At 38.0% G+C, this 17,991-nt stretch overlaps 1 protein-coding gene across 4 annotated transcripts in view; it reads right to left on the minus strand.

Annotated features, from left to right (window-relative positions):
* Nucleotides 1-2,440: 2,440 nt before the first annotated feature.
* Nucleotides 2,441-17,991, minus strand: part of Fbxw2 (F-box and WD repeat domain containing 2) — a 30,973-nt gene continuing 15,422 nt past the window's right edge. For 2 of the 4 annotated variants that reach the window (XM_026408629.2, XM_026408628.2), the window contains 4 exons: nt 17,084-17,217; nt 14,296-14,382; nt 13,128-13,297; nt 2,441-7,373 (listed from right to left, as the gene is read on the minus strand). In XM_026408629.2, the coding sequence (XP_026264414.2) occupies nt 7,085-7,373; nt 13,128-13,297; nt 14,296-14,382; nt 17,084-17,217 (680 nt within the window). In that variant the 3' untranslated portion in view covers nt 2,441-7,084. Of the gene's footprint in view, nt 7,374-12,871; nt 12,968-13,127; nt 13,298-14,295; nt 14,383-17,083; nt 17,218-17,845; nt 17,937-17,991 lie in introns of those variants that run through there. The other 2 variants (XR_003302576.2, XM_077797087.1) reach the window with 2 other exon arrangements.

Genomic DNA, 17,991 nt, shown 5'->3' on the forward strand with positions numbered 1-17,991 from the left:
AAAAAAAAAGCACACATTCACATGTTAAAGAAATGTCCATTAGTCAGATGTGATGGCACACACCACACATTTGTAATTCCAGCTACTCAGGAGGCCAAGGCAGGAGAATCACAAATTCAAGGTAAGCCTGAGTAACTTAATGAGATCCTGTCTCAAAATAAAATGGAAACAGAATGGGGATGTAGCTCAGTGGTAGAGTGCCCTAGGCTAAAAAAAAAAAAAAAAAAAAAAAAAGTAGAATTACCACTCAGAACTAATGTTGTAAAAACATAACACTGATCCAGCATTGTGGCAACATACATCAATTTCTCACTTGGAAAGCTACAGGCTAAACATAAAGCAAAGGCCAGAGTGTTCCTTCCTTCACAAAGAGGTTTCCTGGGCACCAGAAATGTTTTTTTTTTTTTTTTCCCCTGAATCGGGCAGTGGATAGACAGATGTTCACTTTGTAGCTATTTGATAAAACTACTTTACTCACTCACCTATCTGTAACATAATTTTTTTTCCTTTGCTTTTATCAACAAATCTACTGGAAACTTGTTCTAGCAAAATACAAAGAAATTTTTGCTACAGCAAAACTGGAAACTACCTAATTATCCACCAAAACAGGAATAGTTAAGCAAATTACAGTACTAAAAGAACGTATTGCTAAGTAGTATGTAATTGTAAAAACTTAACGCACATTTCTGACAGCATACTACAAAACAATGATGTACAGTAATATAAATCTACACATGTGCATTAAGATTAAAAAAGATAGTATTAAAAATTGTAATGATGAAGCAGCTATGGGTAATAGTCCTCTTAGTTTTTATTAGATTATCTTTACCACAAAGTGAAGAGAGAACATGTGGTTAAAACATAAAGGACAAGAACATCCCACTGGCAAAGACTATTCATGTTTAATCACAGCATGAGAAAATACTCTGTCCAACTACACACAGTATGCTTTGGACATTGATTGGATGAGGCAGAACAAGGAAGTCTGGAAGAACAGGAGTCGTGTGAAATTGGTCTTTCATTTTGCTTGTGACATTTTATTCTGAATTTCCAATGTCTTGAGAATCCCATAAATTTAGTTCACATTTATCACTTAAAATTATTATTAAACTATCAACAACTTATTGGGCATTATAGAGTCCCTACTATCAATCTTAAAATGTTTTTGGACAGACAGCATATTCACCTAAATTTTGAAAACTTTACGGATCAAGAGTGATCAGTTTGTCAAGTATAAAACGTACCATAGATTCATTGCCAAATGAACTGCACAACTAATTACCCTAGACAATAATGTTTGGTCAGGTGGTCAGCAGATACTTTGAAGACAGTGAGAGCCAATGGGACTCTAAGACCTGGGCCTAGGACTGGTGGGAAGTAACATGGAGAACTTCCCAGTAGGAAGGGGAGAATAAGGTCCAAAGCACAAGGGCAAGGAAATCCAGAGAGCAAGTACTGTTTTCAGGAAGAGATTAGCTGGGCTCCCATTAAGATAGGTAAAGGAATCTAGACATTTCCTGCTGGTAATCACAGCCCTGTGCTCAGAGGAATGCTTGGGGAGGACCTTGCAAGCAGATCATAAGGCAACTACAAAGGTGCACACGGGTGGTGAAGGGGAAGGCAGCCATCTAGGTTTCAAGAGACTTACTGTGGGGAAGAAATAGAAAAGAAAAGAAGGCAGGAAAACTCCATGTCTGTGGAAACTGAAATTCAGGACTTCAAAATCACTACCCCATTACTCCTCTAGACAATTACTTTCCCATGCCTTAGCTTTCTTATCAACAGAACAGAAATAACAATCTGTCCTATAATGAAGCTGTTGGAGATCAAAGGTTCAGAACCATGCTAAGCAAATGACAGGGAGCCCTATATATTAAGAATAAACCCACCTTAGAACATGCTGGGTAGAAGAGGGCAAAAGGAGAAAAGCTCAAGGTCTAAAACCTGCAAAATGGTAGTTTTCCCTCCATTTGCATCAATTTGTGAAGGGTGCCAAAATTCCTCCTTGAAATTTTGCTTTTAAATTTACTCTTTTTCCCTCTTGGATCTCCTTGAGAAACTGCTATATTGTTGAGCTTATTGTGGGAAGCCAACCTTATGGGTGACTGAGTTACATTCCCCAGCTGGGTGCTGAGGCGCTCAGTCACAGAAATGGGTGTGTCTTGCTACAGCCCCACAAGGTTGGCTTCCCACAGCTTATTATACTCTACAACATGCAGGAAAAAGGAGAACAGAGTCTCTTTAGGTCATAGGATGCACATTTTAAACTTCTTTTTTTTTGCCTTTTGGGGATGGTCAAACTCACAGCCTCTCTCACAATAGCCAAGTATTCTACAACTAAGCCCAAACACACTGTGAACTAGTGGAAGGGGGGGTGGGGGTGGAGTCCAAATTGGTTGGAAAAAAACAAAACAAGAAAAAGTCTTAACTACAGAACGAGTGTGTAAGGAAATGCAGCTTTATTACTTTCAAGTACAAACAATAACTTGGGCTTGGATAACCAAATGTTGCCTAATTGAGGAAATCTGCTTTCACGTATAGATATAAATGATTTATAGTTAGCACAATCACTCATGGGTAAAAGAATGATTCTATGATGCATGAAAATAACTTCTCATCTTGTAGAAACATCTTATTTCACAAATCACTCCACTATTTGCTTAAGCAATCTCTTCTTACCCCCACCCCACACAGTTCAAGTATAAACTTCACTTCATTCCCTCTAGATCACAACATACATCAGAAATTAGTGAGATGCAAGTTGCTCTAAGTGTTGGATTCTGAGCACTCTCATCAAGAGTACTGCATCTCAATTAGTGAAATACATCTGTCTGTTCACTATGTGAGTATAAGGACACCAAAACATTTGTCTTCTGAATTAATAATTTCCTGGGTTTGAATATGAAAAAAGATTTTTATTTGGACATATTCATGAGTAAAAGTAGCTGGAATCCATATGCTGCAATAATTAAGTTTATGCTGGCCAGGGCTGAAATACTAACAAAGCAACTGAACTGGCTCTGGGGAAGACTGGGAACACACTGAAACCACTTGAAAGCAAAACACCTTTTTGCACTGGGCATTATCATTTAGCCTGGTGAGGCTGATGGGAGTGGTGCAAAGACTATCCAGAAATGCACTAAAGTATTTATTCTGGAAAGATTTCACTCTCCTAGTACAGGCACGGGGAGCCTCTGTTCAGAGACACTGCCAAAGATGGCCAGTAAGCATTTTTTCAAGGTTAACCTATTCTTCTCATCAGACACTCTGTGACTGTGTAATTCTCAAGAGTGTCTCAGTTGTCCCAATCATCTTGGCAAAAGCACCAGCATAAACAGGTAGGGAAGCTGTGTCAAGGGGATAGACCTAAAGAGCTTCTCTCCTACCCTTACAACTCTGTGTCCCTAAAGGCAAAGAGATCAGTATGCCCTACATCTGTGAGTAGCAATCTATGAGTAGCAATCAGATTCTCTCACTTTCCTGCAGAAAAAGGCAAGTGGCTCATACACCAAGGCCTAGAGGAAGAGGCACAGAAAACTGTAAGTGTGATGGTGGGAAGATTCATCCCAGGCTTCCAAAGACCCAGGACACACAATCACACTTTCAGTGAGTCAGCTGGCTTTGGGCTAAAGCAATACCGGCCATCCAGGCTCCACCATCCTTAGCTGCTTCTGTAAGGTCAAAATGCCTAACCTAAATGATATAATTTCTTCACGTGTAAAATAATACTGTTTCCAAAAGTATTTTCTTTCCTCCTTATTTTACAAATGCATACTAGTAATCAACCTCCTGTTAGCAATACCAGAATGAAAATATAATCTTCAAACTTTACCAATCATTTCAATTGCCAGAATGGAAGAATTTTCAAACTATGAAAAATTAAGTCCAATCCTCAGATTTCAATAGTAATGCTCCCCATGTCTCATTTTTGAAAACCTATCCAAATACATGTATCTTCCTTTGGAACTTTCTCAACCTCCAGTCCTTCCACTGGAGGGTCTTTCTTCCTATTTCTCTAATAGGTCTAAAGGGTTAGGTTAGGGTCATATTTTACAATACTTATCACTTCAAATAATAAGAGTCAGAGGTAACTACCTTTCTGTGAAGTGGGAACAAAGTCTACTAACCACCTCACACCCACTCAGCTCTCCAGCATTCTGTCCTCCTTTGGAGACTGAAGTTGCTGTACCCTCTATGAACCTGAGAGAAGAGATGCCCCTTGCTTCTGCCATGCTAGTGTCACCCAAGAAATTCAATCATCATAAAAAAAGGATGGGGCTATCTGCTCATAACTTAAAAATTTTCAGAAATTAAAATATTCACAGATGAGGCCAAGGTCATTTCCTTGCCTGTAGGCTAAAAAAGCAGAAGTCACTATGTGCAAAAGACAACTCCCAACTCAAAGAAAGGAGACTAAGGAAGTACAGCTTAGCTTTAGTTATTCCCTGCCTATTCCTTTCTCTAACTATGCCTTGCTTTATTTTGTAAAAAGGATGAGTTACCTTCCATTTTCTTTTCTTTTTTTTTTGAGACAGGATCTCACTAAGTTGCCCAGGTTAGCCTTAAATTTGTGAACCTCCTACCTCAGCTTCCCAGGTCCCCGAGATTATTGGCATCCACCACTATGCCCAGCTTACCATTCACTTTTTACAAAAGCTGGCAATCATATGCATAGATTCAGCATCTATAAAGCAATTAAGTAAAATGCTCAAGTGAAAGAAAGGCCTGTGCGGGGAAAAATCAAAGTTGGGCTTCAACTACTGCTGTCAAAATTGAGCAGTGCCACCTTGACAATAACTTCCATTCCACTAAAGACTGAAAAGGGACACAGAATGAAGTTTCACACCAGTCATTTTTAATAAAACTTTTCTCACAAATGAAGCTATTGGATGAATCTGAAAATGAGGTGGAGGGTAGGGATGGTCATTAGACCAGTAATCTCAATTATTTATTCAGGCTGGTTGGAAATGAAAAAGTGATTCACCCTTATTGTCCAAAGTCTCCATGGGCTTCTGCAAAAGATTCCAGCTACAATTCTGGTTCCATTTCTAGGACAAAGCAGAGTTCGTACACAGAACTCAAATGTGACATGGATTAAACATGGATATTACTCTTTTGCCTAATCCCCTTGGTGTTTCAACATGGTCACTGACACTAAACCAGTCCTTGAAATCAACTATGAGTCTCTACTAACTACACAACATTCTGAAGTCCACTGTCTTGATCTATGCTAATGCAGACTGCGGAAGAACTGGGTTCCCAATCTATATATTTGCATTCTCAGATCTGCCAGCAACCCTTTTCTCCAGCTGACAAATGATATGCTCTATGTGGGAGGCAGCAAGAAGGAATAAGCCATATTGCTAGGCAGAGGCTTTAAATGAGGTTCCAATTCTTATGTTCATCTTCAAACTATCATCCTGTCAGGTCTGCAAAAGAAATATACCACCCCCTCACTCTCCTAGTAACACAGGGAAACACTTCCACTGCTGCTCCCTCTACTTTCTCTCTAATGTTTATGACAATTATGTTACAACATTTCCACTGATGAACCACAAAATTACCTAACTTTAGAGAGGGTGGAGAACACACGCTGGAAGCTCATAGACATGTTTTGTTTAGAATACCTTATCTTAAATTATCTTCAATCAGCTGTCAATATTTTAAAAATCAGAGGATTTCTAGATTTGAAATCTAGATTTCTAGTTCTTACAAACAAAAAACTCCAGACCTGTCAACACTGAGTTTATTTCAGCTAATGACGAAACAGTAAGAGCTGAGTAAGAGCCCTAAGATGTACTCTCCAGAGTTCTGCACAATCGTCCCTAGAACATTCTATTCACTTATGTTACCTACAAGACTCCCTCAGGCATTTGAGACTCCCTCAGGTTTTGTTTAATTTAGGACAATTGCTTTACTTTAAAGATGATGAAGGTGTGGAAAGGAAAGTTAATCTGCCTGAGGCCAAAATTCCAGTTAGAGGCAAAGGAAGAAACCAAGTCAGATTCAGACATCTTTCCTTCCCAGTTAGAAGATTGCCTCCTTACAGAATCCAGACTCCAATCAACATCAAATCCACCAATTACTTAGTTTTCTAAGTGGAAACTCATATTTTCTACATTCACTATTTACTCATCCTTTTCATATGATCAATTTCCTTAATAACTTATCTCCAACATGACGAGAACAATAAATCAGAGATCAGATGAAACTGCAATATCAACTTCTGCACACTCCAGTGGATGCAGGACTGGAAGGAATCTTAGCTGAACACCTGGTTGCACAGACAAGGAAACCAGAGACCAGAGAAGTGTTGCCTGACACTGCAGAGCTCCTACGTAACACTCAATCACCAATCAGAGACTCTATGTCACTTGTGCTATCACCAAGGCAGGTGGGGGGGGACCAGTTTTTTCCACAGGGAATACAAACTACAGAGCTCCCTCACATGTTAACCATGGCCAACCTTGACTCTGCCAAGAACTAGGGTTTAGAATGAGTTGTGAACAATCAATTTATAGAATTAGATTTGCACTGGAAGACAGACTTTCTGTAGAACTTGTATTTGATGGAAAATTTGTGTCACAGGACTCAGTGGTCTTTTTAACACTGGCTCTTATAAAAAGCTAAGCCCCATATGAGAGAAGTTGCTATAACAACATCATAGCACCTTTGCTTCAACTTCAAAAGAAAAAAAGGCTATGGTAAGAAGCTTTAATAACAGACTGAATGTGATTTTTATAGGCAACCAATTAGCAAATAAATGAACCATTTCACTTTCTTAAAACCAATATTCCACTCAAGAAAGATGAACCCAAAAAGCGTCCTCTTATCCTGACCAACATAACTAAGTACAAATGAAGTCAATGGTGTACCCTATTAGCATGCTGCGCTGTATGTCAATAAAACAAACCCTCCCCCACCCTGAGCCCTGGCCCCTGGCAAACATAGATAAATGATTGTGCACTGCGTGATGATACCATTAGGTGAGAACTTTGGTTCATGCAGTCGGCTGCCACAGAGGTTGCACTCAAAACCTGCAGCCCCGGCACCCAAAGTCAATCAGTGGTGGTGGTTTGTGGCATCAGCCGTGCTCCTTCCACAACACCAGGTGAATACTGTGGTCGGGCATGCTGGTGGCAAAGACCAAGCCTGTGTCATTGTGCCCATCCAGTCCATTCAGCCAGGATGCTTCGCCTGCCAGGAAGCTCGAACCTCTCTTTGATTTCCTGTACTCTGGCAAAGGCCAACGGCTAATCAGGCTCTCTGTCCGCAAGTCCATGATGTACAAGTAGCGGTTGTCAAACAGCAGGGCAAAGACATCTCCAAAGCCAAGCAAGGCCAAGTTTGCTATCTCAGGAATCTTGATGACCCTATAAGGATGAAAGGGATCATGAAGCAGAAGGTAACTTTGCTTCTGTTTATGTCACTGAAATCTTTTCTGGAGACATTTAAAACCAGCAAAAAATTCAAGTAAATTTAGAATTAAATGAAAGTATCTGATAAAAAGAAAAATATGAAGCCAGACACACTGGTGCACCCCTGTAATCCCAACAACTAAGGGGCAGCAGGAGAACTGCAAGTTCAAGGCCAACCCCAGCAATCCCTAAGCAACTTAGCGAGCCCCTGTCTCAAAAAATAAAAAGAGGCCTGGGAATGCAGCTCTGTGGTAAAGTACCTCTGGGTGTTTTCAGTTTAACTAACATGTAAGAGAGTAGTGTTTGATCAAAGTTTATAAAAGCACAAAACATCCATCCAAGCTACAAAAGATCTTACAGATTATCTAAGTTAACATCCTCATTTATATTTATAAACACACACACACACACACACACACACACACACACTAGTTGCAGAAGGGTCACATTAACTTTATTTATTTTTATGTGGTGCTAAGGATAGAACCACCTCACACGTACTAGGCAAGAACTCTACCACTGAGCCACAACCCCAGCTCCAACATCCTTATTTTTAAAATATGAAAACTGAAGCCCAGACAAGGTACACCCTTTGGCTAAAGATTCACAACTTGTCAGTTACCAGTTAGAACTAGACTGACAAGAGTCAACTCCTACCATTAGGTAAAAAGACTTATTCAAAAATAATAGATTCTGTAATACAGAACAAGCCTAAAGCCAAGTGACTATAGATCTACTCTGCTCACCAGGCAGCAAACAAGTAGGTTTCTCTCTAAGAATAAAGGCTAAAAAGTTGTTAGAGCAAACTGGGCAATCTGTGAGGCAGCCCCAACTTTTGCACACTGGTAGTTTCTAAAATGTCAAAGGCACAAAATGGGAGAGATCTAATTAAGCATCAACATAAATGAAGAAGAGAAAAAAAATAGTTTCTGTAATTTGCACCCTTAGTGGGAGCAAAATGTTGATAAGGAAAGTTAATGTCTTCCTTCTTTGGAGGCACTAGAAAAAAAGTTGTAAGATATGGGGCATATAACTACTCTTTTACAATATGGTTGGGCTCCTGGGGGAGGGAAGTTCAGCTTATGTGTTAACAAGGACACTATTAAACCAGTGTATGTCCAAGAGTCCAGCCAGAATTGGGAGGGCTGGTAACCAGAACAAGTAAGGAACACCTGAAGGACATTAGCTGAGAATGGAGAAAAAGAATGGGGCAGGGACATCATTACCTCTAAACAGCAGAGAATGTGTATAAGAGAAAGGCCAAACATTACAAGGTCTAGAAGACGAACTTGGATCAAAAGAAAAAGTCACAAAGAAGCAAATTTCACTTTGATATTAGGAAGGAAGGAGACTTTATGTTTTATCTAGCATTTACCAAGTACCCGACACAATTAACATGTTATCACGGTCCTCAAAATGTGGTGAGGTAAAGGTTTATCCTCATTTTACACACAGCTAATATGATGCAGACCTAGCATTTCAGCCCAGATCTGTCTTGACTCCAGAACCTACCTTCTTTTTTCTACATACAGCACCTTTCTATGAGGAGAGCACTGAGCATCTCCAAGCAATGTGTACAACTCCTGAATGAATGGATAAGGGCAAAAATGAATGGTTTCAACTGAATAGATGTGTTTTTAGTGTCAGACATGCTGAATAATAACTGGGTCCCTGAAAAAAGATGAGTAAATGGTATTCATCCCTTGGAATAGGGAAGGTACAACATATAATTGTGAATATAAGACCATGCTCAACACAAACACCACACTGTATATAATGGAAACATCAAGGAATTGTATCTTAAATATCATTCTACCTTTTATCAGATGGCCTTGGAAGAGCATTATTTCTTTCCTGAATAAGTGGAACTGGGTATTTCATATGGAAGACAATATTAAAGGACTCTCTCAATTTTTACAAATTCTGTCACAAGCCAAATGTTTTCTTACAATCTGATAATCTTTAATTTTAAAAAATTCTGCAATAGTAATAATATCTATAGGGACAACACTTTTATGAAACTAAGAAAACTGTTAAGTATTGCTGGTCCTCTGCTTGAAAAGCAGATCAGAAAATAAGCTCACCTTCTTAGACTGAAAACAGAAGAAACTCCTATTAAAACAGAACTATTTAGATGCCTACATTTAAGAATAGCATTCATCCAAAGTCAATCACTAAACATTCCCTATGGTACAAGCCTTTATGAACAGGCTACAGGATGAAGCCTGATCCCAGGGAAAGGAGGGAACTCGGATTAACTTCAAATAAAGGGGAAATAGAGCTTCCAATTAATGTTCTTCAGATGAAATATAATCACAGTAACTCATTCATCATTCTCTACCTGGTGATTATGTTCATTCACTCAACAAATATTTATTGAGAATCTAAAGTATACTAGCTGCTATTGGAAGTAGGATTAAGTTGTTAAAAAAAAAAGGCAAAGTTCTTTACACACATACAAACTGTGCAAAACTGAATTTATTAGCCAAACCTGCTTCTCCGTTTCCTTACTCACTCATTCACCCAAGTGCTCAAGCTAGGAAACATGGCAACCACCTAACTCTCCACCTTACTCAAATCAGAGATTCAACTACCTGCTGAATTTTTCTCTAATGTATTCATTACTACCTCTATTACCACAGTTCCAGTCTAAGACACCATCTTAGCTTATAGTATTGCCAATAGCTTTCTATTGATTGCTCCCCAAGAGTAAATCACTTAACTCCTTTCAGTAAGTTCTCTTCACAATGAAGTCTGATTTTGTTACCACCTTGCTTAAATCTTTAAACTCTCTGATGACTCCCTACCATCCTCCTATCTGCAGTCACACTGGTGAATTCCTCAAACAGACTGGTTTTTCAGTCTGCAACACTCCTCACAACAGACCCAACGGGCACATATCCTTTAGGGCTCAATTCAAACATCTCTTCTTCAAGGGAATTACCCTGTATTATGTTCCTTCTATTCCAATCATTTAAAAATTGTATTTAGCTTTGTGTGCGTGCACACACAGATCTGGGGTTTGTGAGCGTGGGCTGTGTGCAAGATAAGACAGGCAAGCCCTCTACCACTAAACTACCCCAGCTCCTATAGTTTGCTACTGAATGTCAGTCTTCCTTCTTACTAATCAGTAATTTCCATGAATTTGTTAAATATTTCTTCTACTTCCCAGTGCACACCAAAATGTGTGATACATAGGCAGTTGCTCAATAAATACTTGCTAATGAATAAAACAATGGTACAATGAACATAAATATAAACTGCTACAAAAGAGATCCAAAGGAAGCTGGGGAAAATAGCTAGAAACTCTGGTAAGGCCTACATCATTAATGTAAAGAAAAGTATAACTGGAAACATGGAAATCTGGGGGGGGCTATAGAGAGAGGGCTTAACAAAAAAGATAAGCTGATTCCAAAGACTGAAACAAATATGTTGCAGAAATAGAACACAGGTCATGATAAGCTTGCAGGCCCTTTTACTTCTGATCATATTAGACCTGTAAACAGACATCCCTGCTAGCAGTCTAAGTCTTTGAACCTAAGTAACCCTCTATGCTGTACTGAGATAACCTAGCTCAAGAGATTACATCACATCTCACACTTATTGAGCAACATGCTGTCATCTGTGCTCTGCTCCTTTTCAATTAGCATCAAAGCTTAAGTGGTCCAACAAGATCTTAGCAATTTAGGCAACAGGTTTTGTACTAGGGTTTCAAAAGAGGTTGGTTTGTGTTTGGAAGAGAAAAGGCAGAGATAAAGTAGTCCCCTTTTCAAAGAAAACTGTGAACCATGAGCTTCCTATCAGCAAATAATCTTGGATGTTCATTACTTAAAGCTAGAGCATCCAAATACTAAACACCAATGAACTTTCCCCTGGCACTCTAGACACTATTCTGAGTACAAAGTATATATGAGAAAGGTAGACTTGGGATCAAACTGAAGCCTTTAAACAAAGACAGTAAGCACTGAAATGATTATGATACCTCTATTCTACCTTACTTTTGCTCTCTCCTCTCAAAATTTTAATTCAAAATAAAATATTAAACTGTAAAAGATGCGATTTTCCCATGGTGAATACTTAAAACTTTTTTTTTTTTTTGCAAAATATCAAGTTCTTTCAAAAATTTATTCTCTCACTTTTTGTCGCCGTAGGCTTCCTTGTATGCTATGTATATGCCCACTGAATAAGCTAGCCAAAGATGAATGAGTGTTGGATTACAGTAAGTTGTGGAACACAGAGCAAGACCCCCATTACATCTCAGCATCAGTTTCTCCCATCTATAAAATGAAGAGCTTAGACTAACGTTTTTTGGAGATGTTTCACTCTTTTCTTCTCAAAGCACAAGCATCAATCATTTCTAGAAATTATTCTGACATTTCTGAAATCTAACTGGTCAGAAATGTTGGTGTGACTCAGAGACACAAATGAGGTTGTAACTTTGTGACCAAAGAGACTGAGGTCAATCAAAGTCCTGTTGGCTAGTATGAACAGATCCCATTCAAGATGATCTCAAACAGTTATGTATAAAAACAATGAAGGGAATGAATGTTCAATTTTCTCTAACTCTCCCAAGCTGGCATTTACTGAATCATGCTGTGAAACACTATTTCTGTGAATTATTTATAGGTGTGTGCACCTTAGGTGTAAAGTATAGAAGTTAAACAAATTCAGACAGGTTTCTCAATATAGAGTTTCTCAGAGTTACTAGTAACAGAGATCTGTCAGGTCCCTACTAGATCCTCACCACAGGCATTTCATTTAACATTCACTTTATAGATGAGGAAACTGAAACAGAGGAGTCAAGACATTTACACAAAATCATGCCCCCAATTAGAGATGGCACTTATTCTTAAACCGAAGTCTCATCACTAATGTAAATTCTCTCACTTATCATATGGCACTGGCTTCCATCAGTCCTATATGCTAATAGATATTTCCAATGTCCAAGGAGTACCTATAATATGTAAGAAATCACAAAATTATTTGTCCATGGACCTCTTGTTTATTTCTTTAAAGAGAAACCATGCTAGTTACACTTTCCTTAGCTAGCTGTCTTTCTACTAATCAATAGAAGGCAACTTGATGCCTAAACCCCACAGAGGTTGAGCAGGCTCACACAGTAATTCCTACTATGCAGTATGACTTACCAGAATTAGAGGAGATCTGAAAGAGTTTCTCATCCAAGCACTGCATTTTCTAAAAAAGTATGTTACATTCAAAGAGTGGAAGTAGTTCACGACTTAGAGTAGGGGAGGGCATAGAACCCCGATCTTCAGGTTTCAGCATATAACCCTTTCTTGCTCACTTACTGTCTCTAAATCATTTTGCCTAGGTGAGCTACTCTATATACATATTCCTGTGTAGAACTGATATATTAAGTATTTCATAATAAAGCAAGCTATTAATGGTATATTCAAAAATATAGTCTTGTTGCTGGGCAGGGTGACACACACCTGTAATTCCAACAGCTCAGGAAACTGATACAGGAGGATGATCAAATCCAGCCTCAGCAAAAGTGAGGCACTGAGCAACTCAGTGAGACCCAGTCTCTAAATAAAATACAAAGTAGGGCTGAAGATGTGGCTCAATGGTCAAATACCCCTTGAATTCAATCTCCAGTACCCACCCCCCAAAAAATATAGTCTTGTCTTTATTACTGAACTGCAAATAATTTTCAAAGATAAAGCATAAGGTCCAAGGAAACATTACCTGAGAATATCATAACTGGCAAAGTCCCATTGGTAGAGACCAAGTGCTGAACTACAAACAATGTATTTGCCATCAAAATGAAGTCTCGGCTGCAGGCAGATACTTCTATCCTCAGAGACAGACAATGTCTTTAAGCACTTGCAGTTGATTTCTCTCCCAATTGGCCAAATCTACAGAAAACAAAGTTAGGAAAGATGACAGATCACATCACCACAAAAAAGCTTGTTCTTAAAGTGTCTTGTATTTGCTAAAGTCAGATACAAAAAAGTGAAATATACTGCAAAGACCCAGGTTTTATAGTCAAGAGTTGGATTAAAGTCCTGATTCTTCTGCATGATTTTAGATAAAATATTTAACCTCTCTGAATCTCTGCTCCTGCAAGGAAAATAATGCCTACCACAAAGATGACTAAAAAGATGCAAGAATCACATATGAGAATGTTTTGTGGGCTGGGGATGTGGCTCAAGCGGTAGCGCGCTTGCCTGACATGTGTGCGGCCCGGGTTCGATCCTCAGCACCACATACCAACAAAGATGTTGTGTCCGCCGAGAACTAGAAAATAAATATTAAAAATTCTCTCTAAAAAAAAAAAAAAAAAAAAGAGAGAGAGAGAATGTTTTGTAAATTCTTTACAAATCATTATAGCACAAGAAAGCTTGTTTCATAGTTTAGATCTAAGAAAGAACTGAAGAAAGCAGGAGGTTTTTTTTTGTTGTTTGGGGGGGGGGTTTGAACTCAGGGGCACTCAATCACCGAGTCACATCTCCAGCCTTATTTTAAATTTTATTTAGAGACAGGGTCTTACTGAGTTGCTCAGTGCCTTGCTTTTGCTGAAACTGGCTTTGAACTCATGATCCTCCTGTCTCAGTCTTCCAAGCCACTGGGATTATAGGTGTGCACCACCATGCCTGGCTGGTAGATGTCTTAACAGGAAGAATGAGTGCAAAATAAATTTTTGTGTGTTTCTTTTTCATTGACAAATTAAGAGTTAGAAACTGCGTACCACATAGAGCTACCAAACATCTTCTCTCCCAATGGATTTAAGATGACTTAGACAAAGACACTCTTAGTCTTCCCCTTGGAACATTCTCCCTTTGCCATAATACTTTAATTTTCTTGTATTTGCCAGTTTTTCTTTGATAATTAACAGAGGTTAAAAAAAACTCACCTTGATCTCATATTTGTCTGCACTTAAAAGGATGTAGTCTCCAGGGCTGTGCAAGAGAGACTTGACTTTGCACTTCTGCAAAACCACCTACAAATATCAACATCTATGTTACAAAAAGATCCTTTAATGCTGCTCCAAAATACTGATTTTATTTCACTTTTAAAACAGAAGATGAGCTTGAAATATGGTATGCTACAATAGCTAAACTATAACTCTATTACCAAATTAACCTATATTAAGATTTTTGCTATAACTAGATTCTCTGTTTTTAGAAGTATCTAAAAGTGTCCATGTTGGCAGCATTTAATCAGTATGGAAGAAGACATTAATTAAGTAATTTTAAAAATTATAAAATGTGACATAATATAAAACATAAGCAATAGAAAATGTCCTTACATATAAAAGTAAATGATCTGTTTTCATAAATATGTACATTATAAAGAAAAAAAGACATTACTTTATCTGTGTATGTAACTACATGACCAATATGATTCTGCAATAAGTATACTCAGAAAAATGAGAAATTGTATCCCAACTATGTATGATATATCAAAGTATATAAGTGCATCCTACTGTCATGTATAACTAATTAAAACAAATTAAAAAATTAAATTAAAAAAAAAAAACAAAAACACCGGACTTGGAACCAGAATCTGCCATATACTAAACTCAACTCTGTAACCTTGGATGAGACCAAATAACCTTTTTTTTTCTTTCAATGCTAGAGACTGAACCCAGGGTTGCATGCATGCTAAGCAAACACTCTACCAATTCTATCTAACCTCTTACCTTCCTCATCTTTAAAATAGAAAGCAAGGTACCTATTATCTTTTTTCTTTTAATATTTTTTAGTTTCAGGTAGACTTAATATCTTTATTTTTATTTATATGTAGTGCTGAGGATCAACCCAGTGCCTTATACAAGTCAGGCAAGCACTCTCTACTGAGCCACAACCCCAGCCCCAAGGCACCTATAATCTTACCTCACATAACTGAAGTGAACATAAAATTAAACCATGTAAGTAATAGTAGTATTGTAATTTAAAAAATCCCATTATCACTTGGGATAATCTATAAACACTACATTATAGTTATTTAAAAAAATAACATTATACTTATTTTAAAAAACTAAATCAGCATGAAGTGAAACAGGAGGCAAGATTTACTCATTTAGAAGTCTGGGTTGGAGATTCAACTGAAACTGATGGACCTGCTATTAAGTATTAGGTACCTTGCTTGGTTCACTTCCAACATATATCATTTAACAGTCACAGGAACTTAGCAGATGACAAAACTCAGTTCCTGAAGGTGAAAGTAACTTGTTTGAGACATCATAGGCATATTTTGACTCAAGTCTACTGTTTTCTCTTACACCAAGTTGCCTTATAATATATACCTTCTCTGTTTATAAATGTGATTTGCTCAAAATATAATATTGATCTTCTCACAGACTGCTCTCCCTTCAGCTCTACCTATTTCAGAAAAAGACATAATACCCATCCAATCTAAAATCTATCAGTTCTCTGATTCTTCATCCCCTACAATGAATCAGTATGTTTAGGTGACCTTACCTTAAAAGCATGTCTCCATGTGTGACCCTCTTTCTTCATTACCACTCAAGTCCAAGTCATGAGCATCTTTTGCTTAAACTAAGCCTAACTATTCACCCTGTTGTCTACTCATTTTTTAAAAACATAAATCAGACCCTTGATCAGAGCTTCTAATACTTCCTATTATACTTTTGGCATCTACCATCTTTACTCTGGCCTAATAAGTCATACATGATGACTACATCCACGAGTCTCTCTCAATGAAGAACAGCTACACTGGCCTTCTTCCAGGTCATCAAATGTTCCAGATTCTTATTCTTATACCCCCTGAAACACTCTTTTTCCTGCTCTTCCCACAGTTACCACCTATTGATTTTTCATGGTTTACCTCTTCTCCAAAAGCTTTCCCTGAACTAATTAAATAAGATACCTTTCAGGATTCTTATAAAACACTGTACTCCTCTTTAACAGAACTTGTAATTATGTAGCATTTATTTGCGAAATTACTATTTGTCATACTAGACCAACATGCATAGGGCTATTCTGCTCACTCCTGTATCCTCAGCCCCTCACAAAAAGCTCAAGTGCTTAAACATGGCATATCCTTTAATAATATACTGTATTTGACCTAGCAAAAATCTTGTTTTGAAAATTAGAAAACGCAACATTTTGTTTGAAATCTTCTATATTTTTCTTTACTTTGCCCCACTTTTTTTTTTTTTTTTTTTTTTTTGCAGTGCTGGAGATTAAACCCAGGGCCTTGTAGACAAGCACTCCACCACTGAGATACATGACTCCATTTTAAACACAAAAATTGGAAGGAGAAAAAAAAGTGAAGGCTACTCATCTGATTAAAAGAGAGACATGAAAAATAAATAAATAAAAGAGGAACATGAGCATCTGAAAAAGGGCAAAAAGCACCCCAATCCTACCAGAAACAACACCTTCAAAATTCTGGTGCATAAATACATTTAGAAACTGGCATTATTCTCCACATACACTTTTATATGGAACCTGTCTTATTGTGAGCATCTTTCCACACCCATGTGCCATTTATTTGTTAAACTATTTACCCAGTGCCTTCCACAGAGGGGTCATTACTGTACACTACCATGCTTTGTGTCTGCATTTATTCCACTTACAACTCATCTACCAATTATAAGGCAGAGTCTACCATCCTCTCCACTGCCCACCCACAAAAAGCCTGGTGACAAGGAGATTTCTTCTAAGTCTTCATACCTTGGTGACCCATTCCGTGTGCCCAGTAAGTGTGTTCAGGCATGTCCCAGCAGATAAAGCCCATACTTTCACAGTGAAGTCTGCAGAGCCACTCACCAAGATATCCAGTTCATCATTGTAGTCCACGCTAAACACTAGTGCATATAAATACATAAAGTTAAAACACGCCATTCTGTCAATGGTTCTTTTATAACAAGCATTCAATAATGTTTATTCTCCCCAGCTTCCCAACTACATAATTTCCTAACCTGAGCTACTGTAAGAATGGTGCTACTCAACCAGCAATTTTATGATAAGAAAATCTATTTCAAATTTCTTATTAAGATAGCTTATTATCCTAAAGTTGGAAAGTCCTGGGAACAATATAATCTCCGATATTTGTGCCACCTTCAGCATGAAGCAAAACCAGTGATTGAGAAAATGGCATTCCTTCTTAGGATTATCTGCAATAATAATAAAACAAAACGTAAAGAATATAAGCTGCAAAACAGTACCCAGGCTCAAGAAAAGTCAATGTAAAGAGGAAAAAAAAAAACAAGGCTCTCAAAGGTTAGACTAAGACACCAAAACAATGTATGAATTCTTCACAGTTGTATACCTAGTACCTAAATCATTTCAGGCAGCACAGGGAGTACTATTTGTTTTTAAATATCTGCCAAGCTCTAAAGGACATTAGAGACCCAAAGATGAAGACATTTCCCTCCTTTAAGGAACTCTAAGTGGGGGGAAGTGGAGGAAGTCCAGAAAGAAATAAAAGTTTACCTCTTGCTAGGGAAACACCAAGGAGAATGACTAACTCTGCCCAGGGCTATCAGGGAGGACTTCAGGGAAGAGGCGATATTGGAGATGGGCCCTGAAGGATGAGTAGAGTTTATCAAGAAAAGAAAAAGAAAATTGCAAGTAGAGGG

This window comes from Urocitellus parryii, chromosome 4 (assembly GCF_045843805.1).
Source record: "Urocitellus parryii isolate mUroPar1 chromosome 4, mUroPar1.hap1, whole genome shotgun sequence".
Taxonomy (NCBI): Eukaryota; Metazoa; Chordata; class Mammalia; order Rodentia; family Sciuridae; genus Urocitellus; species Urocitellus parryii.